General features: G+C 41.9%; 1 protein-coding gene across 22 annotated transcripts in view; it reads right to left on the bottom strand.

The window, feature by feature from the left end:
• The window catches only part of stxbp5l (syntaxin binding protein 5L), a 210,037-nt gene that overhangs the window by 39,799 nt on the left and 143,993 nt on the right, over positions 1-26,245 (bottom strand). For 14 of the 22 annotated variants that reach the window (XM_054747087.2, XM_054747091.2, XM_054747089.2 and 11 more), the window contains one exon: positions 24,931-24,996. In XM_054747087.2, the coding sequence (XP_054603062.1) occupies positions 24,931-24,996 (66 nt within the window). Of the gene's footprint in view, positions 1-5,227; positions 5,333-24,930; positions 24,997-26,245 lie in introns of all 22 variants that reach the window. The other 8 variants (XM_015966780.3, XM_015966783.3, XM_015966784.3 and 5 more) reach the window with 1 other exon arrangement.

The raw sequence follows: 26,245 nt of genomic DNA, 5'->3' as shown, positions 1-26,245 counted from the left end.
GGCCCTTCATTTCAGAAGTGTAACAATAACAATAGCACAACAGATGATTTTCTACTGTTGCTCAGCAGCGGATGGCATCTTTAATGTTTTTGTGACCCCGCAGGTGCTCGCTTTCTCTCTGTAAAGATGAAACATTTGCTGGAGGCAAAAACAAACATTTAACTGTTCTGGTAAATGTGCTGCTCTGCGCTGCTCAGTCTATTATTTTTTGTTCCCCCCCCCACCGGTGGCTCACAGTAGACAAACATTTTATCTTTGAGAAGACACATCTGTCCTGGGCGCCTCATCATTAATATTTATGCAACATACTGGAACAGTTTTCATGCAGTGCTTATTTGTACCCACTCAGATTCAAGCGTTTAAAACATCATTATGGACAAAAATAATGATTCAACCTGTATTTTTAAAATTTGATCTAATCTAATCTAATCTGATTGAAAATACCTTCTTTTGCACAATTATTACGCAAGTATAATAAGCCAAAATCGCACAAACAGGGCTGATACAGGATTAAAGCACAGATGAACACCGTGGACACAAAGCAAGCCGCAGTTATATTCATTAGCACTGCAACTGACCACATAGTGGGCTTCATGCAGTTAGTTGGAGACAAGTCCATGATGAATTGTTAACCAAGAGGACAAGATAAGTACGTGGGCTTATTGACACACAGAAAGAGACCCTGAGTTGTATGGCTCAGGGAAAAAGCATGCTGCCTTTTGGTGGCAGAGATGAGTGATTCCAGAGGAGGCACGATGATTAATGTCACAGAGAATGAAGCACTCCAGGCACGGATGAGCGAGGAGGAGTATCCGACTGGAATACAACTCCTTCCTCTTCTGTAAGCCCACCTTGCGTCAGAGCACTGGAAAATGACTGGGGACCCAAGGTCGGAGCCCAGACCGAGCACACACAACAAACATCACTTCACCGGGGGAGGTGACACAACGCACTGCCCAGCAGTTGTCTGCACAAAGCATTTAGCACACTGAAAAAGCAGCCACACACGCTCTGATCCCAGCAACACGGTGCTGGTTTACACTGCAAGCAAGCCGCTCCATGGGTCTGTCCATTGTGGCTGGTAGTAATTTCAGAAGGTCTGGTTGCATTTTATTCTTATCATTAAATAATTAACTAGTTTTTTTCTAGATTAATCTACAGCCTATTTGTGGAAATTTCACTCAATTTTTGGTGTTATTCCAGGACTACAGTGCTGCAGTTATAAAATAGAACACACAATAGCCGTGTTTCCACTATAGGAGCTCTGGGAAATTTCTGGGAGGGGGTAGTGACCAGGAGATACGGTGGCTCGGTCCTCTCAGCTGTCAAATGTGTCCCTTTTAGGACTTTGCTAAGACTTCAGCATATTCCATTTTTGGTTCTTTCTTGAACGTCACGTGACGCCACCATCAGCATCAGCTCTGAGGATGTTTGCAGCTGCAAACGAAATGTCAGCAAGGTAAATAAAAACCTTATCTGTGTTTAAAAAAGAACCAAAAATGGAATTTGAAGACAAACACAGCAAGAGCGCACAAAAGAAACCTCAGCATATTGCAACTTCGGCATAGAGTGGTGTGAGTGATCAGCGCCAAAAAGCCGTCCACGGACATTAAAGCTATAACGGCAATTCTGCAAAACAAGCCGTCTTAAAGAGCAAGTCACCCCCTACCAGAGTCCAACTCCACTCCCACTTCATGTTTGAAAAATGCAGACCGAGAGGGCGGAGCTGCTAGCAAATACACACACACACACACACACACAGGCTCACAACAGCATTGTGACATCATAATGTACCAGTTTACATCATAGCATACCTCTTAGCCAATAGCGGTGGCAGATTTAAATTAAAATGCAGTGCAGAGTTTTTACCTGACAACGGCACAACACTGCCAGTTTTAGGCAGAATATTTAAATTTTAACTAAGATGCACTGAAGTGCCCAATTATTGACGACACGTGTCTGCAGCACGATTAGACACTCGTTTATTTAGTTCATCAGCAAAAAAAGTTTATTTGGGGGTGACTTGCTCTTTAAATTCATTTAATTTGTTTTCTTTAATGAAGTTCTCTCGCATTTGTCTGAAAATCTCAGCTAACACGACTTGGTCCTAAACCAGCGACTGGACCATCTTGACCACTTCCACATTTATCTGGGTCCTCCACTCACTACACACTCATGCATTTTGCAACAGAACACCACTGGTGTGAGAGGTTTTACGCTCAATTATATGAGAGCAAGAGAGACAGCCAGCTGCTACCACTTCAACTTTACTACCAGAGTCCCAAAAAAGAGAAACACCACTTGTAGTCACGGACAATAAGACGTTTGGACCTAGAAGCCTGCGACTGGTGTTTAGCACCCTCTTGTTTACTTTGGCAATACGCATTCTGGTATCAGGGTGTAGTGGCCTAGGGATAACAGCCAACAGGAGTGATGAGAGTTCTGTGTTTTAACTCATTCACTGCCAATGAAGACTAAAGTCGTAATCTGCATTTGTTTACTGTGTAGGCATCGGAACGAGCCCCCGCACTGTGAGAAAAAACATCTCAGCTCTAAAGCCGATCTTCATTCGCGTACGTCACACGTCAAGTGATCAGGAAGCAGAAAATCTATGTGTTAGGAGATCGTTTTGGCCCGCTGCTGTACGAAAAGTGAGGCGCAAACCAGAAAAGCTTCTGCCGATCACAATTCAATTCAAAAATACTTTATTAATTCCAGAGGGAAATTAGAGTTTCAGTACACACAATTCTGAGATCAGACATACATACATAGACACATGACAAGAATTGGTGACTGTGGTCATTCGCAACCCGAGTCGCACTACCGTAATAGATCAAGAGGGTTTATATGAAGATAGAGTCAGAGGGAGGGGAAACAGGTCCTTCAGAGTTACCCTCAACATAAAGGGTAGCGTTGCTATGCAAAAAAACACCTCAGACAGGTATGCACACAGACTTCGGACATTACACAACATAAGTGTCCACTAGGTGGGGGGGTAGGGTTGGGACTCTCCTCACTTCAGTGCGTGCAGCCGCAGAGCAGCGCGTTTCACCTCCGTTTGGACAGGGGAGGGAGATAATGGGTTAGAAAGCACATTGACTCCTAGATATGGTTCCACGGCCTTCACCGATCACAGTCCCGCCCAGGCTGGGACAGGGAGAAAGGGTTTCCATGGCGACGGCAGCATTCCACATTTCTTCTAAGGGGGGAGTTTTCACTTCAGCCTCACAGGCTCCAAGGGCACCAGATTCGGATAAGAATTGTTTTGGGTACAGACAGAGATAATTTCCTCTCTGCCTTAGAGTTCTGTTGGTCTTCAACCCCTCTAGATCCAATAATGGCGTAATTAATCTATCCCAATCCGTGCTGATCCATCAACTCTCTCCTTGATTGAATCCACCTTCTGTGCCAGAGCCTGAATCTCAGCCAAAGTTCCAAGCTTACGACTCATCTCGACAATTATACGAGTTTGTGCATTCACAGAGCGATGCATTCCATCCCTGAGCTCCGGGATTGAGCCAATATTCCTCAAAAGCTCGTTAATTTTCCGATAAGCCAGGTAACCGCTCAGGCAAACAGCAGGAATCCCGACACCAACACCACGAATATCCAGAGATCTTCAGAATTCTCTACAGACAGTTGAGAGAGGCAGATCAGGTTCCACTGTTTCCAGGAGTCCATGATATGCCCAGCTGGCTCTGTCCCAGAGGGGCACCCGGGAGTCCCTTCTCCCGTTCTCATCGTTGAAAAAATGGTGTCAATCGCGTTGAGACCAACTGACCAGATCCATTTTTAATCATTTCTAGTTTCCAGAAAAAATGCAGAAAGTGCTGTGCACGCAAAGACAGGACAAAGAGCCTTGCGATGAGGAGGGAGGGAGAGGAGAAAAAAAAAGCGTCTGTACTCTCCAAGAGCCGTAAGAAAGCACATTCAACAACGGATCATGAAAGAACAGATAACGCTCGAAACGCGTGGATTCTTCCTGATGTAAGAGGTGAGTCTCCGCTTTGTTTTGGTAGTCTTGGCATCAACATCATGCTAGCGCGCAACGTTCTGTGACTTTTAAAAAAAACAGTAAAAACAGTGAGAAACGCTGGCAGCGAAGGGCTTTACCGATCAGGAAATGGCTGGCAGCGAATGAGTTAAAAGCTAGCTTGTTTTGCAGAATCAGCAAAGCAGCTTTGATAAAGTTTTATTCCGTCAAGTGGCTCGCAATTCAATCCAATGGAGAACAATGAGAGATTCTTTGTGATGTAAAAAGCGGTGTTCTATGACCAGAGGAAATGAAAATGTTTTTGACACTCTGAGACCACAAAACACCGTGAATAAAGGCATTGTGAGTGGATTTCCGCCTAATTTTTCAGCTTTGTGAGTTTAGAAATGTAGATTTTAAAGCATCATCAATGCTGCTTCCACACTGCTTCTCCAGCAACTCGCTGGTTGTTTGACAACGTCTGCGACCACAAGTCCTGCTAAGTGACTCTGCCGGGCCATTTCTGAGTACATACCCCAGTTCAGCTATTCTGTTGGTCCCAGAAATGGTCTATATTGGGCCATTCCCATCTGTGCCGGGTTGGCCCAGGCCGGGTAGCCCCAGTCGGCCCCAGCCTGGCCCGGTTGATTCCACACATCCTTGCCTTAAGCCCATGTGGGCTGATTCTACCCACCAATCAGAGGCTTGCTCTAATGGAAGGTGTGAATTTGCTGTCAGCAGTGGGTGTGTTGGCCCTGGTCGGCCTGAAGCAGACCCCCTCGAGAAGAGGGCTGAGAATGAGCCTTGGTTGGCCCGGAAAAATACCAGGCCACCCAGATATGTAAACAACCTACGCTACCCGGCCCGGGCTGACCCGGTACAGATGGGAATGGCCCATAAGGTGGTCCTTTCAGGCCAGGCCGTTGAATTGGAAGCGTGCAAGCCGTGAAGGTCTGGTAAAATTACATGGAAGTTCTGATAGTGGAAACAAGCCTATAGTGACTATTTTAACTAAAATTGTTAAGTTACGTGCAATAAGGATGTACTACCAAACATTTATGTTAAGGTATCTCATCGATTGTGTTGCTCACAGTGTGAAAGCAGAGCAAGCATGCAAGGTGCAACAGGGAAACAACCCCCCAATTTTAAAACTAATGATCCTATCTCTGTTTCATTGCATCATTGCCAAACAAGGAAGACCACAAGCAGGTATCCACAAAGATGCTAATATCTTCAAGTCATCCCTCATCTTACCATTGTCCAGTAAGTAAAAGACTGGACTGCAGTGGCTGGCTCTCAGACTGGCCACAGGCTCGGGCAGGACGCGCGGGTCATTGTGAAGGGAGGTTGGGTAATGAACTGAAACGGGAAAGCCAACAGAACACACACAGATTTTTCAGGGAAACGGGGGAGAGACAAACACATTGGGTCAGCTGGGGAGAAGAAAAACTTTGGGATAACAGGCAGGAAACAGCTGAGAGGTAAGAAAAGGGTTAGGAATAACTAACTTTCACTATCAATCACCATTACTACAACACTACTGTACAACAACCACAATCTATCACCACTACGTCGCACAAATACAACTCTTCACAAACCTGTTTTAGTGATTTCCAAAAGAGTCAGTGACATCAAATGTATATTTCTGCTCTCAACACAGATGCAACACATTCCCTCCTGTGTCTAGCAACTAAAGCCAACACTCCACAGTTTTGAGTCATTTTTGCATCTTAAAGAGAATCCTCATTAAATGTGAACCCTCTTTTCTCTCCTTTTTTGTCCCTGCACTTATATTGTTACCCCGATGTCTGAGAAGCCTGTGAAGATGAAGCGTGACTGACTGGAATCCGCCGGAACAATGACATCAGATTTGCTCTGCTGAGAGGCTGTCAGTGCGACATCGCCGGGGTAATTACCACTTCAGTAGCCGGTTTTAGAACTACGCAAACATATCCAAGGACAGATGTGCAGCTTCCTGCAAGGAAAATCATTGTCGATGATGACTGAGAATCTCTATGCTTATACAAATCCAGCTGAAAAGGAACTTTAACATTTGCTCTAGTCCAATTAGATACACATTACTCTTTCAGTTATGTCATGTTCCAGGAAATCAGATGTATGCAGCATCTTGCAGCTGTTCCTGCAATCACAAGAGGTAGAATATGATTTTTGAAGGTAGTTGCTGATATTGTCATCTTCGAGTGCTCACTGCTAAATATATCCCACTGGGCCAAGTTCTGATTGACTGAATAACAGAAATAAATGGGCACCAAACAAGAGGAACCACAAACAGAAAACATTACACTTATGTAACCCCAGTCTTACACATTTATCATAGTAAATAGAATTATTTTTACATTTTAACAGTACAACATGGGTGGACCTATGAGATCGCTTCATGAGATTCGGATTGCTCAAAACTGATACAAAAGCACTTTAAGGTAGCCTTTTTTCCCCCAAACAATGCATAATTGCATGTTTTATTAGCATTTGTACCACCAGCAACATATCTATAAATAAAAATGCTTGGAAAGGACACTGGTATAGGCACAAGTCTGCAAATGTGAGTCAGACTGAAATGTGGAAATGCTGATGCTGGGTTCTATTAACACTTAAACGCCCAACATATTTGGTGTTGAAGTTGACAAAGGAAAGGATTAGGAAAGCTAAGTGGTTCCAGCAGGGGCGGCGTTAGGCCCGGCTACTTGGGCTGAAGCCCCGGATGTTTTATGAAAAGCCCCGGATCTAAATCGCGGAAGTAACATGCAGTACCAAAGTCCAACAGAGAGGGAGCAGCTGGCAGTAGTTTGTATACAGCCTGTCTGAGCCTCCACCACTGAAGAAGAAGCCCTTCAGCAGCCGGTTTCCTCTACACTCTCTGCCTGAAACGCATGAGTGAAGATGGACATAAGGACGTTTTTTAGACAAAAAGTACCGCGACAGAACCCCGGCTTTGATGAGACTGGTGTTGACTCAGGTTTGTGTGTCTTATTTGAATATATTTGCTGGTTTGCCTAAAGTTAGCTTATCAGGTAAAGTTTTTGGAGAAAGAAAGGGAATATTTACTATCATCTCACACTAAACACTAACAGGAACAATACTCTGCCCTGAAAATGCTTAATATGTAGCTTCAGATTAAAAATTATGTGGTACAAGACAAATATATATGATGTTGTTGACTAGTGCGTGCCACGTGTGTGTGTGTGTGTGTGTGCGCATGCGCGTGTGTGTTAAGCCCCGGATCTTCTTCAGTACTAAATCCGCCCCTGGGTTCCAGATGGATGACTAAGGCAGTGGTTTTCAATCCTGGTCCTGGAGGTATCCAGTATGTTTTAGTTTTAACCCGGTTTCAATCAGTAAGTAGTTAATAGGCATACGCAAAGCTTGATGAACTGCTGTGATTTTACCATTGAATCAAGTGTTGCTGAGGAGAAACATCTAAAATGTGCTGGATACTGGTAGCCTAGAATCTAAAAGGTTGTTTACCAACGCAAAATGATTTTGCTTTGCATATTGGTCTAGCAAGGCTCTATTGGAACCTCCACTGCCTCTGCCAGTATTATGGCTGGCCAATCACAGCGCATAGAAAAACAATGTATATTTGCCTTCTTCCCTGCTTCTTCCATGAAGTATGGCAGACTGCCCCATTGACCGACATCCATAGCGGTCCAATCACAGAGGCTTTAATGGTTTAATTGGTCAATCACAGCGCTCTTATCAGTCGTGTGGGCAGGATGTTACTGCGACTGAACGAAACTAAGATGCTGACAATTCCGTAGCTGTCCAATCACAGCGCTCTATTGGTTTGGCGGGCCAATCACAACACTATTGGTAAATGGGATGTTATTGAAAAAAAAAAAGAGGCGACACCTCATTTCAAACGGCTTTGGCAACGACTTTCCATTATTTTGACTTGGACTTTTCTTTAAGAGCAGATAGATACTTAAGTTTATTTAGAAAAATAATGCTTTTGCATCTTCTTTGATGGAGTATGATGGACTGATTCACCAACTGACATCCGTAGTTGTGAGTACATTGCTTGTTATCCAGTAGCATGCAGAGACAGTTTTAAAGACAACCGTAGATCCCGCCCCACGACTTAGAGTTGTCAATAAACCATGGCTAGACTATATATTCACATATATACGATGGCTTATCAGCATGGACGTAATTTTCACTTTAGAAGTGGGGGGGACACGGGGGGGGGGGGGTCTTTACAGTATGCTCTAATGGGAAACAGGCTTCAACACAAACGGTTGTTTTCCGCTTGGTCCTAGAGCTCAACCAGTGTCAATTTAATACAGCGTAATATTGTTTTTGGATGGTAAAAAGTGCAGGGGTCAAAACTTGACTTTGGAAAAAGTGGGGGGGGGGGGGCATGTCCCCCCTGTCCCCCCCCAAAATTACGTCCATGCTTGCCAGGCAAGGACACCGGCCCTCCAGGACCTGGACTGAGAATTGGTGATATAAGGAGATTGGAGAACGTGGCGAGTAATGAATGAAATGATGTCTTAGAGGTGAACAGGTGAGCGGGTCTTCCTTGTATGGGAAGTCCCGTGGTCATGTCTTCCTAGTTGCCCACTGGCCATGATGCCTGTGCATGTAAACGTTTGCTCCTTTAGTTCCTGGTCAGATGACCTCTTCAACGCACCCTGCTGCTGAACTGTAGTAATGCACCTGCACTGCTTTTTCATATCAGTAACAGAAATGGATGTTGTAATGACGGAAAAATAAATTCATTTGATTACACTTTAGTGAAAAAACTAACCGTCATTATTTTAACATAGTTATTCCCATCACTGGTCATATGCCATTAAGTTGATGCTTTTTTCACCCCAAGACCCGGGTAAGGTAAATCGTGCTACATTCAAACACACTGTGCAAAACTCCCACGCAAATGGTGTCACGTGACCTCTACGCAAAAGGGCCACAGGGCATTTACCTGCAGGATGTGGAACAAGAAAACTTTTGGGGCAGAAGATGGACCAATTAGACGGTCAAGAAATAAAAGAAAATATTTGTAAAAGAGGAAAAACATGCTTGCCTGTATTGACAGAATGTGAATGAGGACAGTTGCAGAGATGCTTAATAAGCTGTCTGTAGACCGTATTTGGGTTTGAGCAGACACAACAAACAGTGTGCCAGAAAGAGAGAGAGAGAGAGAGAGAGAGAGAGAGAGAGAGAGAGAGAGAGAGCGAGAGAGAGAGAGAGAGAGAGAGAGAGAGAGAGAGAGAGAGAGAGAGAGAGAGAGAGAGAGAGAGAGAGAACCTCTAATGGCCACAGAGAAGGGTGGCAGTTGGTATTCAGCCAGAGGAAACAAGGCATGAACTCTGCCTGTCAGCCAGCTGTGCTGTCTCATTTGACTGCACAAATAACCTGTTTCAGCATGCCTGATACCTCTGTCCAAGTAAGATGCAAAGGGCTTAAAGAAGACTAACTAAAACCAACTTTTGACAATTACTGAAAATCTAGTTGTGTCTTTTTCAGACCCTTAACTGCACCACCAGTCTGTATTTCGTCCCTCGCTGGCTTAAAAAGAAAACGGACATTTGTTTGCACCGTGCTCTTTTTGCTAAATGTACCAGTGCTTTTCATTCATCTCTGCATGAATCTCCTCCACTGCCTCTTTAATTAAGCACTGACAGGCCTGTAATGAGAGAGAATGTCCATGACCCAGTCGACATCACAGCTCTGAAAGGCACAATGCCACAGCTGTAGAGAACATCTTGTCCTGGTTCAATTATTTTGTTCTTGTGGTCTGAATAGGAGGCTCAAAGGCAAGGCAAGAGCACACACGTGAGAACAAAACTGTTTATTTTAAACGAAAATAAACGCATTACTGTTTATTAAAGCCCCATGTGGGAAATCCATTAAAATCATGCTGAAAAACTGCGACTATTTAGCGCCATGCAGTTCAGTCAAAGTATCGCAGCTACGGTGGTTCACTCATGAGTTTGACTGTATAATCAGTCTCCTACCTGTCTAGCCTAACCTACACAAAGCTTGAAACAAGCTACTCGACCTCGTAAAAAAAAACATTTATAATTATGACTGTTTTTTCAACCTACCAGTTCTGAAGGAAGCAAGCTAGTTCTGTTCTTGAAGCAGCCCCGATTCACACACGGAGGAGGGGTGACGTCAGCCTGGAGGTCAGGTGTTGTGAGATATTGTGTTCCCCTGAATTATTCTATCCCCCGTGTCGGGAGATCACACTTCTGGCTATTTTCCCAACATCCGTGATAAACTTTTACGGTAAAACGATGTAATGTAATGTTATAATGTTATGCGTGTGATTTTTTTTATCTGTATTTCCTCCAAAAACAAACAAAAAAAAGGTGCAGTAAAAACATTCTTGTTCACTCTTTGGCAGCAAGCTTATTTGTCATTTTTGAAAGTTATGTAAAATGATGTAATCTCACTCATTTTAACCATCTTTTATTTGAGGTAGTTTAGTCCTCATGATGGACAATACGTTCTGTGAATTAGGAAATATTTGCACTTGACTGCCTAAGGGAAACAGAATTTCCCACAACAGCCGTTTCACGTGGATCACGGTGTCTCAATGTAAACAAACTGGCTGCCGCTATCAGCTTATATGGATATGGAGCGATCACTGGCTGCTCGCTAACAATGGCTGGTGAAGGAGTGTTGGTGAGTCTGGGACATGCTGGAGATCAAGTAAACAATGCTGACTTATCCACCAGCTAATCGTGGCTCACGGCTGGCGTGGTGGAGATGGACGTCACGAGCTGCTAGTGAGCTATGGCTAGAGCTGGGGAGACGTTGTGTATGCTGCGCGTAAACTCCCTCAGATCACCAGCAAAAGGAGACCCAAGTCTAAAGGTAACGTTTGAGAAGAAGCCCTCTGAATCGGAGCGTCTCTAACGCGTGGAGCAGTAGCGGTTTTAGGCACGGGCAGACAGGGCAGTTGCCCGGGGCGGCATTTTTTCATGACACAAAAGGGGCGCACAAGCGCTGAGTATAAAAAAAAAAGGAAATCTGCGCCGCACCGAGGTTTTCTATTATCTGTCATATGACAGTGTCTGGATTGGAAACAGCAAGTTGGCGCCCCCTGCAGCTGCAGGCGCTCCTGCTGACTGAGAACGTTCACGTGCACCGTGTGTCTATGAAGAACAGGAAGGGGAGGGGTGCGGCGGGGGAATTCACCTCTGCGTCTTTCCCAAATGAAATGAGCGTGCAGGGGCTGAATCAACTGTATTAACATGGCTAAAGTCAATCACATCTTGATGTTCTTCCATATTTCATTCATAATATCATAAACACAGGCCTATCATTCTTTCAGGTTTCTCTGAATTGTGTGAAATGGCCGAATTAAAAAAGGAAAAACAAAACGAGTTTGTGGTCACCCCCCCATCAAGGTCAAATTGTTTAGTCCTGACTAAAGGAAACTTACGGAGTCAAGAGCCAAACAGAAGAGATGAACATAAAAAGGCTAAAACCACCAGGTGCCCCATTCAGGGGGAAAAGGAAAAAAAAGAAAAAAGAGGAGAAAGATAAAGGTATGTAGCTCTCATGATGCATGTTTTCAATTTTTTGAACCAGTTAACTGGGATTTTAATGGTTAAATGTGGTCAACTAATTGCTAACAGAGCTAATAGGGATGAAATATTGAAACGAATATTCAAATGGTTCGAAAAAAGTCCTTGAATCGTTTTTTACTGATTCAAACTAGGATTTGTTAAATGCTCACTGCAGCCTGTGGCCTGCCTGAACAACAACAAACACATGTTGATCATGTTCACATAATAAATAAAACAACTCTACAAGCAGAAGAAAACACCACAGTCACCACTAACTATCCTGTTTATTTATTGCAGATGGCTGCGCTGATTATTTTTTTACATGATTTGTTCTGTAAAAGTTGGTATTTTTGGTAGTCTACAGTTTTTTTATGTCAGTTTAAATTAAAATTTCAGAGGCAATTCTGAAATATTATGGATCATGAGATCTATTGGAGATCTACCCCAACTTTTGGACTGCTCTGCCAGTTACTGTGGCTCAAGCTGAGAGGAGCTTTTCAAAACTTGATCAAGTCATACCTGATGTCACCTATGTTTCAGGGGCGGCTCACTAACCTGGCTCTGATTAGTATCAATCACTCAGTAGGGGAGCAGATTTCATATGATGACATTATTGATGACGTTGCATCAAGGTTAGGTTTTAATTTTAGTTTGTGTTTTCTATTCTAAGTGCAATGCTGTAGTGATTATCTTTAGTTTGTTATGTGTGAAATATTTTTGCTATGTAGAATATTTATTATCTATTATGTTCATATATTCTTAATATTTAGTTATTGTTTGTTTTTGTATATTTGATTCTATATATTTTGATACAGTATATAATGTATAGTGCTTTACATTCTGACAACTTCATAGTAATTAATGTAAATATGTGCTACTTAGAAAAATGAATGTTCAATAGTCGTTCTAATAAAACATGCCTGTTTGTAGAAAACATGCGTGTGTTCATGCAGGTGGGGTGGTGGTGCTGGTGGGGGGGGGGTGTTGGGTGGGGGGCGCTCAAAGGGGGCCTCGCCCGGGGAGTAATTCGATGTAGAACCGCCACTGGCGTGGAGAACTACATCGCTGTTAGTAAAGTGTTGTGGAGATAAAGTAAACAATGCTGATTTAGCCACTGGCTAGCTGCAGGAAGAGAGGAGACTTGACTAGAAGTACTTTGGAACAGACACGTTGGGACCGGATCGGGAGTTCTGGTACTAGGAAAAGACGAGTAAACAACTTGAGGTGAGTTTGGGAGTCAGAGACACGAATCGGAGGCTGGCGTCCAGCTAATATCTGGCGGGGGTCTGAACATATGCAGCTTCCTTGTGTTGGACATGATGACGAACAGACACATTTTATGTGTCTTTTGATTTAATGTTTTTTTTTTATTCAAACTAACAAATACAGCAACGGTGTAGCTATTCTTTTCTATTTCTTAGTTTAATTATGGGCCATTCCCATCTGTACCGGGTCGGCCCGGGCCGGGTAGCCCCAGTCGGCCCCAGCCTGGCCCGGTTGATTCCACACATCCTTGCCTTAAGCCCATGTGGGCTGATTCTACCCACCAATCAGAGGCTTGCTCTAATGGAAGGTGTGAATTTGCTGTCAGCAGTGGGTGTGTTGGCCCTGGTCGGCCTGAAGCAGACCCCCTCGAGAAGAGGGCTGAGAATGAGCCTTGGTTGGCCCGGAAAAATACCAGGCCACCTAGATATGTAAACAACCTATGCTACACGGCCAGGGCCGACCCGGTACAGATGGGAATGGCCCATTAGCAGACTCCATGCTTCCAGGGCGCACTGCTGCCCTCTGCTGGTTCTTTCAGATTACACTCATAGTCCAAACGGGTAACGTGGAGCTCGTATGTCCCTAAACAGCTACTGTATTTTAAGATGGTGGATGACCATAGAGCGGCAACCACAGTTCATGTATTGAAAAATGTATAATTTGAAGTTGAGAGGAATATTTAGAATTGATGTTGGTGAGACATATTAATGAAAAAGGACAAGTTTGTGAACAGTGTAACGTTATGAAGTTATGATTTTCAGCTCCTAAACGCTGCCCCTGTACACATTTACACCCGTGTAGAAAACGCCAAGGTCGTCTGATCCTCAGACTGTTTACATTCCAGAAGAAAGAAGAAGAACGCTTTTACTTAATCAAAGTACTTTATTTGTGATTAAAAATTAAGCAAAACATATGTTGATCAATGATAATCAAGTGAATGATCTGTGAAATAAAGATGTCATGATTTATGTGTTTAATGAGTAAACAGGACGACATGCACAGACAGACTGACACTCATCCCCATGGCAACGCATGACACATTGCTCCAACCAATCAGAGCCTTCGGCTGCCGCAAGAGAATCTGGCTTGTTGACTTAAAGTATCCAATCCGCTTTACTAAAACTTATCAACAATTCAGAGATATAAAACAAGGCAACGCCATTTTAAGCTCAGTTCCATTTTGACTTCAGTTCTATTCACTGTCATCCCAAAGAGAAGCACAGCCTGGCCAGATGTGTTTTCTTCTTTAAACTAAGAACTGTGAAGTTGGAGATTTTCGTCGTTTAACAACCAGACGACATCCTTTCAAAATCAGAGCACCTGCTGACGCTGCCGATTGTTACCTGGGTCGACCCTTCAGACGGGCTTTGAAACGCTGTGACCGCGGTTTCGACCAGCTCCAACGCACATCCGAGGTCTTCAGACCTGGCATTTCCTGATCTACCTGGGAGGCCCCCCACTGGGTACGTACACGGCAAAATAGCAGCTCATGTCATCACTTTATAAGCCTCGTGATATCTAGTCATAACAATCAAAGACTACCAGATTCAATGACGTCAGCCTAAGGAGTCTGAACCAACCACACACACACACACACACACACACACACACACACACACACACACACACATCAAACATCACATTCATTTCCAAACAACACAGAGTTAGTCCTGATAGATTGTAGAATTTATAATAAAACTCTTAAACGATCCCAACTCTCTTTTCTTGTCTCAAGGTCAATACAGAGTGTTAAATGAACTCCCTGATGATAAAAACAACCTATTCTTCTGATTATAAAAACTAGATCTACTTACAGTATATTAAAATACAACTCTAGATCGTTACATCACTCTATTTCACTACAACAGGAAACAGGATTTGATAGTAAACTGGTAAAAATATCACACATTGGGCCTTTAAAAGAAACATTTGGTTTTTAAGTCAGTAGCTTACAGCCAATGACTTCAACAAAAATCTAAATTAAAGACATTTTTGTAAAAAAGAAAAATGGATAAAGTATGACCTGTTTAATTTATTGAAATCAATTAGAAAAAAATAAAAAGGTGACTAATTGTAAGACCTTGGTGTGCAGCAGTAACTGCTCAGTAGTGTTTCCAAACAAATGGATGGTTTCATATAGGGATGAGCCGGATACTCGTCTGAAACGAGTCGTTTCAGACGAGTATCCGGTACGGATAAAGCATTTTTGACGAATACGAGCATGAAACGAGTAAACCTCGGAAATATCTGTAATCGCGCTGAAGGAAAATCCTCATTGGGTAACTGACCGTCTTTACGCTCTGTGATTGGCCAGTCACATAGAGCGCCCGCCCCTCCCTACACACAAAACTCTCTAGCCGGCCGGGAGCTCAGTCCGTCCGGCTCATCCACGCACACACACAGACAGTAATGGATCTCGCTGTGATTGCTTCACTGTTGCTCACGTTTCTTCAATTTTCCCTAGGTTTTCTTCAGCTCGCCTCTTTTTCAGTTGAATATTTAAAGTTACTTTTTTCGTAACTTACATGGTGCGTTTGACAAGACAGAGCTGATGTGCTGCATCAGTCACTCACTACCTCCGCTCTGGTCGGGTTTTTTATTTTTTAACTCCATCTCTCTCCCTCTCACCCTCTCTATCTCTCTCAGACGCACACACCTTAATCAACATTGCTTTGTTTAACTTTGTGTGGGAAAATGCCAAGAACGTTAAGAAAAAAATCAGTTTAATCAAATTAAAATTAAAAAATATATATAAAGTTGTGTCTGGTTCTAGCATTTCATATTTCCTAGTTCCTACTGCATGAGTTCAGATGTATTAATCCATGCACCTAAATATTAATGTTCTGATGTTATTGAAACACTTGTTCTGAAACAGTTCCTTTACTATTGTGATCAAAAATATTTAATCTCAATTCTGAGGCTGCTCTGTAAATAGTTTTCAAATAAACAATACACATATCAACTTCTGATCATTCCATATCAATTTCAGACTTAAAATAATGTATTGAACCACACCCACTTCCGGTTAAACCACACCCACTTCCGGTTAAACCACACCCACTTCCGGGTTATGCCACGCCCTTTCCGAGTACAGATACAGATGAAGATAATTTAGTTGGTTGAACAGATAAAGATACAGATAGTGGTGTACTCGCGCATCCCTAGTTTCATATCCACTCATCATCCAGAACATTATGACCACCCCAAAATGAAATACAAACAATCCTTTTCTTGTTCCAATAGCAGTATGTTGATATGATCATCAAAACCCTGTTGTTCTGATTCAAAAATTGGTAAAAAATAATGATTTAGTTTGTTATTTTTTGCTAATTTGTTCTTGAGCCAATTTAAATGGCTGATTTAAATGGTTCCAAGTCAGCAGCATTTCAAAACATACAACAAGGAGGGAAAATTGGTGAACTAGGAAATGCTGTCGATAAAAGTTGACTGTTGTGTTAGTAAAGCTGCACCGGTTTATTAATGGGAAATGGTTTGTTATATGTAGACGAAATCTCATTGACCAAAGCAGAAGCCCACTTTCTACATACATTCATACAACATCACAAAGACTATGTATTGTCTCCAAATATTCCCAATTCTAATCTTATTCAGTGTCTTCTGAATGTGACTGATAATGTCTCTGATCCAAAATGAGCTCAGATACCAAAATAACAAGATAAATGGACTCAGCCTTACAGATTGGGTAAGGAGCTTGGGCATCTGGGAGAGAACTGGAGTAGAACTAGCTGAGGGTGGTTTGGGCTTTTTGTCAGAATCCCTCCTAGCCACCTCCCAGGGAAGGCGTTTCTAGCATATTCACTTGAGTGGAGTCCCCCAGGAACCCCCGTGGTTCTGATGAAGACTGCTGGTTAGAAGGCGGTTTGGGCCATTCTCCTGGAGTTATGATCAGTGTTGGGCAAGTTACTTCAAAACTGTAATGCATTATTTATTACTTGTTACCCTCATTTTAAAGTAATCCATTACATTACAATATTACTGATTTTAAAATGTAAGGCATTACACTACTTTTGCATTACTTTGTTACTTTCACCAAAACAACTTCAATATGAATCTGGTAATCTGACGCTCAGTGAGCTCATGACACATATGTGGAAAGTGATGTGGTGTCTGAGCTAGGATTGCTGTTAAAAACAGTCAGAAATAATAACAGTGCTTTAAAATGATTGTTTATTAAATAAAAGCAACAACAATCTGTACTCTCAGCACGCTGCCATCTTATATTAACTGAGCAGGGAGTGAGGTGGTGGGGGCTCCAAGCCTATATTTGCCTTGGTCCCCAAATGCCTTGATATGGCCCTGGATGTGGGACTGACTTCTGGGGTGATCTGATTCTATCACATGTATAAATATTAAATTCTTATACATTATTGCTTTTCACTGGTAAAAATGTGTATTGGGGATAAATCTACCTACTTTTTTCTTTTTTTCTTGATTTTATTTGAATAATTTCCGGCCCTTTCTTTCTCTAACCTTCCTGCATGCTGCATGTTTTCAACGTCTTCCAGAAAAACTGTTTCCTAGATTTCCTACTTTCTAACGATCAGCCAAAGGGATCTTCACATGCGCGGCGCTCCAGCAGTAATGAGTTGAAATCACCGGGGCACAGATTATGAACTCAGCTGAGGTAAAGCACGTCAGAAAAGCACAAAATACCAGAGAATATGCGCTGATATGAACGATCGCAAGTGAATTATTTTGTTTTAGTGGAGCGATTTTGTGAATGTTACAGCGGCCGCGTGCAGGACGCAGCTGGAGTAGTTGAGCCGTTACCGCGGCGTCCTCTCTGCCCGCAAAGCTGAGTCCATAAATGACGTAATATATGCAGATACTAGATCTTTCTTCGGGTTTCCCGCAATTTGAATTTTTAAGGAACACATCTTGATTCTGGGTTTAAAAATGCATTGTAATTACCGCGTTACTGACAATTGTACCGAGTAAATATTACATTTTCTTTCCCTGTAATGCCTTACATTACCACATTACAGCAAAAAGCAATGCATTACAGTAATTAATTACTTTTGTACCGCATTACTCCCAACACTGGTTATGATCCACATAATCAGACCAAAACAAATGTACGGACCATTAAAGGTCAACTACAGGCCCAGTGTCCTTTGACGATAAAAAAAAAACAGCTTATTGAATTTTAAAGGTGCATGAAGTAAATATGAAATCATGTGGTCAAATTTAGGTACTGCAGTCTATGTATTGAACGAAGAAGTCCACCCTCAGCAACGTTCCCCCTCTTGAGTTTTCATGCTGGTTGTTGACTACCGATCAGCACCAATTGAGCAGACTTTTTTTTCTCTCTAATGCACCATTAGCATTATTAGCTCAGCATTAGCCTCTAGCCTTCTTTACCCGGTATTCGAGTGAAACAAAAACTCTTTAACTTTTCTGTGCTTCTGGGCCGCTATTTTACTGCCTTCCATTCTTTCCACAACACTGCTGATCCTTGCTGGCTGGTGTTTGACTACAACAAAGGCAAAGCAGCAATTGCTTGCGCAGACCTGGCAACCTTGTGTAGTCATAAATAATTGGCTCTAGAACCAGAAAGTATGAAGCGAGGACAGACTGAATACAGTGACTAAGGAGAAAATCTGGCAACCACACAGCCAGCTGACAAGCAAATCAGTTTCAATGTAACTTTCCTTCCAACTTGATTGAGACATCCGACTGGTTTGTGATTATTTGTGAGTCTGGTTTTAGCATAACTTGTTCTGTGAAACACTTTGGGCAGTTTTCGCTGTAGGAAATGTGCTACATTAACAAATTTGACCTTAACCTTGATTCACTGTAAAAATCCGTACTTATTGCATCTTTATAGATGTAATCATTAATCCAAGTGGCATCTGTGCTACATTTGAGTCACATCGAATGACCAAAAAGGGCAGGAAAAAGCCCCTCCCCCAAAAAATAAAAAAATAAATTAATTGAGCTGCAGACCTATTCATCTAAATGGCCTGTATTTGATATAGCGCCTTCTAGAGTCCTGGAACCCCCCAAGGCACTTTACAACACAATCAGTCATTCACCCATTCACACACCTTGGTGGGGATGAGCTACAATGTAGCCACAGCTGCCCTGGGGCGCACTGACAGAGGCGAGGCTGCCGAGCACTGGCGCCACCGGTCCCTCCGACCACCACCAGCAGGCAACGTGGGTTAAGTGTCTTGCCCAAGGACACAACGACAGCGACAGACTGAGCGGGGCTCGAACCTGCAACCTTCAGATTACAGGGCGAGCACTTAACTCCTGAGCCACCGTCGCCCCTAGTCGCCCCTAGTCCATGTAGTTTAGATAAATGTGTAGATATGCATTTAATAAATTAAAATGTGCCAGACGTAGATGACAGGAATGTCTGTCACACACAACAGTTCCGTTTTTTTTATTGTACACAATTATAAGACAGACATCAGGGGAATGTATGGTTCAACGTCTTGCTCAAGGGCACTTTGAGACCTGAAACAATATAAAACCACCATCCTTCCAACTGATTGATAACATCTCCATCAGTCAGACTGCCAAATTTAATTCCCTCTCTTTCTTCCACGTCTGCCCCGGGGTTTCCTCTTATCTGGACATTCCCACAACATGACTGAGGCATTAGATCACGAGTGTTTCAACACTAAGCCTGTCCTCCACAACCGAGAACTAACTGTCCCAGAGGGAGAGCTAGCAAAGAGAAATAATAGAATTTTTTAAATCCAGAAAATGTTTACGTGTCCATGTAACTGATGGCTGCAGTATGAAGAACAGAAGCTCTTTTTGGGGTTTTCTCAAAGCAGGTTCTGGCAAGTAATGTGATTAAATTAGGAGCTGTTAGGCTCATGAGAAGAGAAACTAGCAAAGTGTCATAATGTAGAGCCATGTATCATCTCCTTTAAAGGAGCGATATGTAAGAATTCTACAGTGACATAATCACAAAACAGTCTAATCATGTTGAAAGGAAGGTTACATTCTCAGCCGGCTGGAGGGTTGTCAGTATTTGTCCTCTCAAAAAATGAAAGACACTGTGTGAGTTAGTGCCACGGTCTCTGCGAGCTAATGCTGAAGCGCCGGCATTTGTAATTCGACACCAGCAGGCAAAAAGCTCCAGAGTTGTTTAAAGAACTGAAGTCTGTAAACAGGAGGGACCCAGAAGTTATTTCATGTACCCCTAAGAAGCCACGGCATCTTTTTGTTTTACTCTAAAGAAGTAAAGAAGAGTAAAGAAGGCTACAGGCCAATTGAGTTAACAATGCTAACAGTGAATTAGAAGCAAATAGTCAGCTCTAAAAAAATCTCAAGCTACTTTTTCAATTACCAACTACTCGATATTACAGTGAAATGTACGTGTGAAGTGAATAATGAGTCAATCGTGGCGTTTTACTTCCTATAACGAGTCAGTCAGAACGATAACAACATGGCAAACAACCATACTTCCTCTAATGCTGGGGACATTTTACCATAGAAAGTGTAGTGAGTGCCCCTACTACAAAACACCCAAGAGTGCTATCACCAGATATCATAATGTATTTATCTACTTAACTTACTGTGTATGACTCATCTTTGTTGGCCATCTAGAATCTTCTGGCACTGATCGGTAACTGGCAACAGCTGTGAAACTCAGAACAGTCTTCAGTGAGTGAGAAAGTAATTTTTTACATAGAAAAATAGACTTCAGTAACCAAATTTGACTAAAGGATGCCATTCATTTATTATTATTATTAAGTATTGTTCTTTTACTTTCTGTTTACATATTCAAAATAAAGACTTTGTCATCAATCTTACTTTATTCTTACATATTGCACCTTTAAGAACCAGTGTGAAAATGTTGATATAAGCTCAAAGCAACATCAGTAAGGGCCTGGATTCTCTGGAATGATTATTTTTTACTATTTTTATGGCTTTTCATTTCTTCCCTTCCAAAAAATAATTAAATGCTAATAGCTAAATTTTTTTTGCTGTGGCCTATTAGTGTTTGTGAGACTTCTGTTCTACTAAACAGGTTAAAGGCCCTGGCTGAGATTTCAGGTTCTGCTCTAGACTGGCTCTCTTCCTATCTCACCAACAGAACATTCACAGTGAAGTCCGAAACCTTCTCTTCAGACACTGCCTCTCTAACATGCGGGGTCCCACAAGGTTCAGTTCTAGGGCCTCTACTATTCGCATTCTATATTCTTCCCCTAGCTGGCATCATTCTGTCTTTCCCAGGCATCTCCTACCACATCTACGCTGACGATATTCAGCTCTACATGTCCTTTATGCCACACCAGTTGGACAGGCTGGCCACACTTGTACTCTGCCTGACCCAGATCAGTAACTGGCTGTCCAGCAACTTTCTTGTCCTCAATGCTAACAAGACATAGACCCTGATTGCTGCACCCCCAGAACTTCAGCCAAAAATCGAGCAAGAAATTGCCTCATTTTGCCCATCAGCCAAGGCCAACATTAGAAACCTAGGAGTTATTTTTGATCCAGCTTTAAGTTTAGACTCACACGTCAAAACCTTCTCCTGCTCTTGTTTCTTTCAACTGAGAAACATTTCAAAAGTCCGTAAACTGGTTTCTACTGCAGATCTGGAAAAAATCATCCATGCCTTTGTGTCATCACGCTTAGACTACTGTAACGCTCTTTTTACTGGTCTCAGCAAAACCTCCCTCTCACGCCTTCAAGCCATCCAAAATGCAGCAGCCAGACTCCTAACCAAATCCAGCAGACGAGCTCACATCACTCCAGTTTTACAGTCCCTCCACTGGCTCCCGGTAGAATATAGAATACAGTTTAAAGTTTTAGTCCTGACCTATAGAGCTCTTAACAACCAGGCTCCAAGCTACCTATCTGAGCTTTTATCCCCACACACCACCTCTCGGAACCTTAGATCCACATCTGAAAACCTCCTGGCTGTTCCTCGAACCAGACTGAAAACCAAAGGGGACAGGGCCTTTCAGACTATTGCACCCAGACTTTGGAACAGTCTGCCTTCAAATCTCCGTCTTTCTAACACTGTAGAGGTCTTTAAAAATCATCTAAAAACTCATCTTTTCATCCAGGCGTTCCCTCCCTAAATGTTTCAAAATGATGGCTTTGTTTGAGTTCACACCTTCACTTTGTTTATACTCATGATTTTATTTTCTACTTTATCACTGCCATTGTTTTTCGGATGTTTTTATTGGTTAGAGGTATTTGCCCTGATCTTTAGCAGGTTGTACAGCGCTTTGTGATTATATCTGTGAAAGGCGCTGTATAAATAAACTTTTACTTACTTACTTACTTACTTACTTACTTACTAAATACAAACTCCTATTATAACTTTTCTCAGTTTAAAAGCATAACAACATTTAGCCCTCAAACATAATCTTCCAGGCAATCTCTGGAAATTGTTTTACTCAATTTAACTGACAGTTAAAGGTTTAAACTACATCAATCTTTTGAAAGTTTAGAAAAACTGGCTGCAATTTCAGGAGGTCTTGAAAACAAAGTGAAAATCTCCTTGCCAAAAATAATCTGAATGGAATAATTTGACCATCAAGGCAACTATTAAAAGGGATTTTAAACCCTGACAGCAAATAGTTTCAAGATTGCAGCTGTTAAGTTCACAAACGCTGTCAGATGTTTATTTTTATTTTTTTTGAAAGAGAAATTCTATTAAACATGGCTCCATGATGAGTTGTAGTTTAAGTTTGACCTGTTAATTAGAGTCAGCATTTCCCAAGCATCATTTTCAGCCCTGCATCTCTGCATCTTATACCTGTTTACTTTCTCCAACACCCACAATTCACACCGTCAGCTATTCATCCACGTCTGCTGAGGCCTGATAATGACCCATTAATTTGATGCAGCTGTGTTGGACCAAAGCATTAATAATAATAAAAAATAAAAATAAAAACACACGCAGATGACAAAAAAACCTGAAGATGGACGACAAGAGTCTTTTTTTAAATTACTCATTTTTGTTGCAGCTTTTTTTTATCAAATAATTTGCATTCATTAGGAAAGTCACATGCTAAATAAATAAATGAATCAGATAAGATGCATCACTACTAGTTTCACTGACAAATTGTTTTATCTCATTATTTTCTAAAATACAATCGGTCACTCTTGAGTTTCACATGCAAGCTAAACATGAAAATAGGCTTCTACTCGTATTTCTTGCTTTGGCCGCCAACAGGAAAATATTTTGATAAAAAAAAAGATATATATATATATATATATATATATATATATATATACACTAAAAGCCACACAGATCTACATGACACTGTAAATTAGCATTCATGGACTCGACCATCTTGGCTCCCGACAATGAAGGCTGTTGTTGATTCCAGGAGAGAGCAGAGCAAGTCTCAGTCGAAGCTAATCATTAGCATTATCAACTCCACAACATGGCAGGCTTGTGTTATTTGTGGAGATAAAACATCAGCATTGCAGAGCGAACAGAGGCAGTGGAAGAGTTACACTGATGTGTGCAAATCAGATGCAAGATGTCTGCATATCATGAATATTAACGAAGAAGACTTCAAATACCAACATTTTCTGCCCCCACTCCTCCTGCTAACTTCTACTTCCTGAATCAGGAGTGCAAGAGTTTCTTTTTCTACAGAAAATGACTCAAAAACTCATTCATTTATACTGAGACACAAGCAAATGTAATGAAATTATGAGTGAATAAGAGCCTTAAAGAACAAGTTACCTCCTACCTACGGAGTTTTGCTCCGCCCACATTTCCAGCCACAAGGAGGCTTTGCCTGGAGGACCTGGAGGGTAGGTCTGTGGCAGTGAGTGACAGACTGCAAACCCATGGCTCTTGAGTTGCCTTTTCCTAATCTAACTCGCTACAGAGGCATGGATTAGCCTGAGACGTGGCTATTTTATAGTCCACAGCCAGCCCAGCTGACGTAGTGGTGTACCAGCAACGTCACAGTGTGCATTTTTAGTTTTTTCAAGTTTTAACCTGAAAAGGGCTCTGCACTGATGATTTTAGGCTGAATTATTACAATTTAAATAGGATGTGCTAAAATGCCCAAAATAATGACTACAAGACTATTATCCACCCATTTATATAGTTTATCAGGAGTAACTTGTTCTTTTAAGTTCATTTTGGTGATGACAAACCCAACTATGCAGTTAAATTGGTTCAACTCGACAATTATTTCAACCTGATGCACTTTTCTTGAAAACCCACTGAGGATCCTTTGAGTTTTTCTGCAGATTCAACTGTGTAGTGATCTAATGATGCAACCAGCTTCTATCAGATACTTGGTGAGTTTGGAAGAAAAAAGAGATTTCATGTTCTGAGTTTTTCCAAACGTGTTTGCCAAGTCAACCATCCTGTTTTAAGGGCCCTTCTGTCGAGGCAGGACTTCTGGCAAACTGTCAGTGGTCATAATGTTGTGGCGAATCAGTGGAACAAGTTTTTGCACACATAATGCCCATCTAACCCCCCCCCCCCCACACACACACACACAAAGCGCTGTCTCTCAATGTAACCTTTAACTTCAAAATCCACAGAGATAAAGTGTTAAGATACAAAAGGTCTTGATTGAAAATATTCTTATCTTTCTCACATTTCTCTTTTGTTATCTCTAACCGTGCAGACTCCAACAAGCTGAAAAAACCCATCTAATAGTTTGTTTATCTCTAAAAAAAAACCTGGAGCTCCTCAGCGCTCCATTCTGTTATATATAAAAACACATTTCTGATGCAAGTGACAACAAATGCAGCATCAACTTTAACACATTTACAAAAACAACCACGCTCTATTACACGTTTTTACTCAGGAAGTACGTCTCTTTAAAGAATGCAGCATCAAGCACGAGCTATTATGCTATCAGATGCTAAACAATTATTCAATCGGACAAGCAAAACAGTGTTTATTATTATTTAATATTAAAGATGGCTACACAGCTGCAAATAAAACAGAGATGCTGACGCCAAAACTACCGTAAAATCTTTTGTTGCAATCAAAGATTTCCATCTAACATGGCTGATCATAAACCGCCGTTTTCATCCAGCGAGGACGACCTTAAGAAAGTGAATGTATGAAAGGCTGCAACTCCAGTTTAAAGTCGACATCATTCCAGAACAGTTTCAGCGATTAAAACACATCCGCATAGCGAGCAAGGTGTGTTTGTGTGTGCGCGTTACCTGAAGTTGGAGACTTGCTCCTCTCCATGTCGACGGACTGCTGGTTGTCGTTGAGTTCAGTAAGGCCTGATGTAGCCAGCGGCAGGCGTGAGGAAGAAGAGATTCATGTTCTTTGTTAGATTATGTTTTTTGGGAGTGCAGACTCAGCAGAAACGAACGTGGACAGTGCCAGCCACACATAACCCACAGTGAGCATGTTGGGTCTTTAGATCCAATGGGTTCCAACTGTTTTATCATTTGTGAAGCTAGTAATCACAAAAATCTATTTTTTATTATCATTGGACAGTTTATTGGAGCTAAGTCATTAGCATAGCATCCAACCTTGCTAGCTTGTTGTAGCAATAGCAGGGGTATACTAGCATCACGAGTCTGTTGGTTTTTGACAATTCTCTGTTTGAATAGTGATTAGTATCACCTGCTGATCCCGATCAGGTGAGTCTGAGCAGGAAGATATTAAAAACATTACTTATCCGTTAGCACTACAAGGCTATTGGGTACGTGGTATGAGGCGTAGCTTTCAGCTCGCCGTTTGAATGTGAATATCCTCTCTGACATTTCTTCAATGCCGTTACTCCACAGAACCCAGCTTTAACGCTTCTCGGGTTTGCTCTCTGTGGGTGGAGTGGCTGACCGTTAGTGTGACCTGCACTACAATCTGATTAACAGGGAACTATTCTTAGTATCGACCAGATCACATTAGGATGCAAATGTCTTTACAATTTGACATTTAAAGTACGCAGTGCAAATCACAACATAAAGTGGTGTACACGATCAAAACTCAAAACAGAACACAAGTCCAGTCAGGATCATCTCAAGTCGGAATACATGCAGCAAGCACAAGTCAAAACAAAATCCTTTCTCCCAGCTATGTGTGCTGGCATGACTACGATGGGTCTTGTTGTTTATTGTTAAATTAAGATTATGGGGTGTTTGAGCTGCATTCACCGCAGACTCATTAATGGCTTCAACGAGCCGCCACAGTTAAAATGCTTAAATCGTTTAAATACCGTGGTGTGAAAAACTATTTGCCCCTTCCTGATTTCTTATTTTTTTTGCATGTTTCTCGCACAAAATGTTTCTGATCATCAAACACATTTAACCGTTAGACAAAGATAACACAAGTAAACACAAAATGCAGTTTTGAAATGACGGTTTTTATTATTTAGGGAGAAAAATATCCAAACCTACATTGCCCTGTGTGAAAAAGTAATCACCCCCCCCCCCCCCCCCCCCCCCGTTACAAAATAACCTAACTGTGGTGTATCACACCTGCATGCAATTTCTGTAGCCACGCCCAGGCCTGGTTACTGCCACA

This window comes from Nothobranchius furzeri, chromosome 14, assembly GCF_043380555.1.
Source record: "Nothobranchius furzeri strain GRZ-AD chromosome 14, NfurGRZ-RIMD1, whole genome shotgun sequence".
NCBI classification, from domain to species: domain Eukaryota; kingdom Metazoa; phylum Chordata; class Actinopteri; order Cyprinodontiformes; family Nothobranchiidae; genus Nothobranchius; species Nothobranchius furzeri.
Note: the sequence above shows the minus strand (reverse complement) of the source record. Positions and strands in the feature narration are given on the sequence as shown.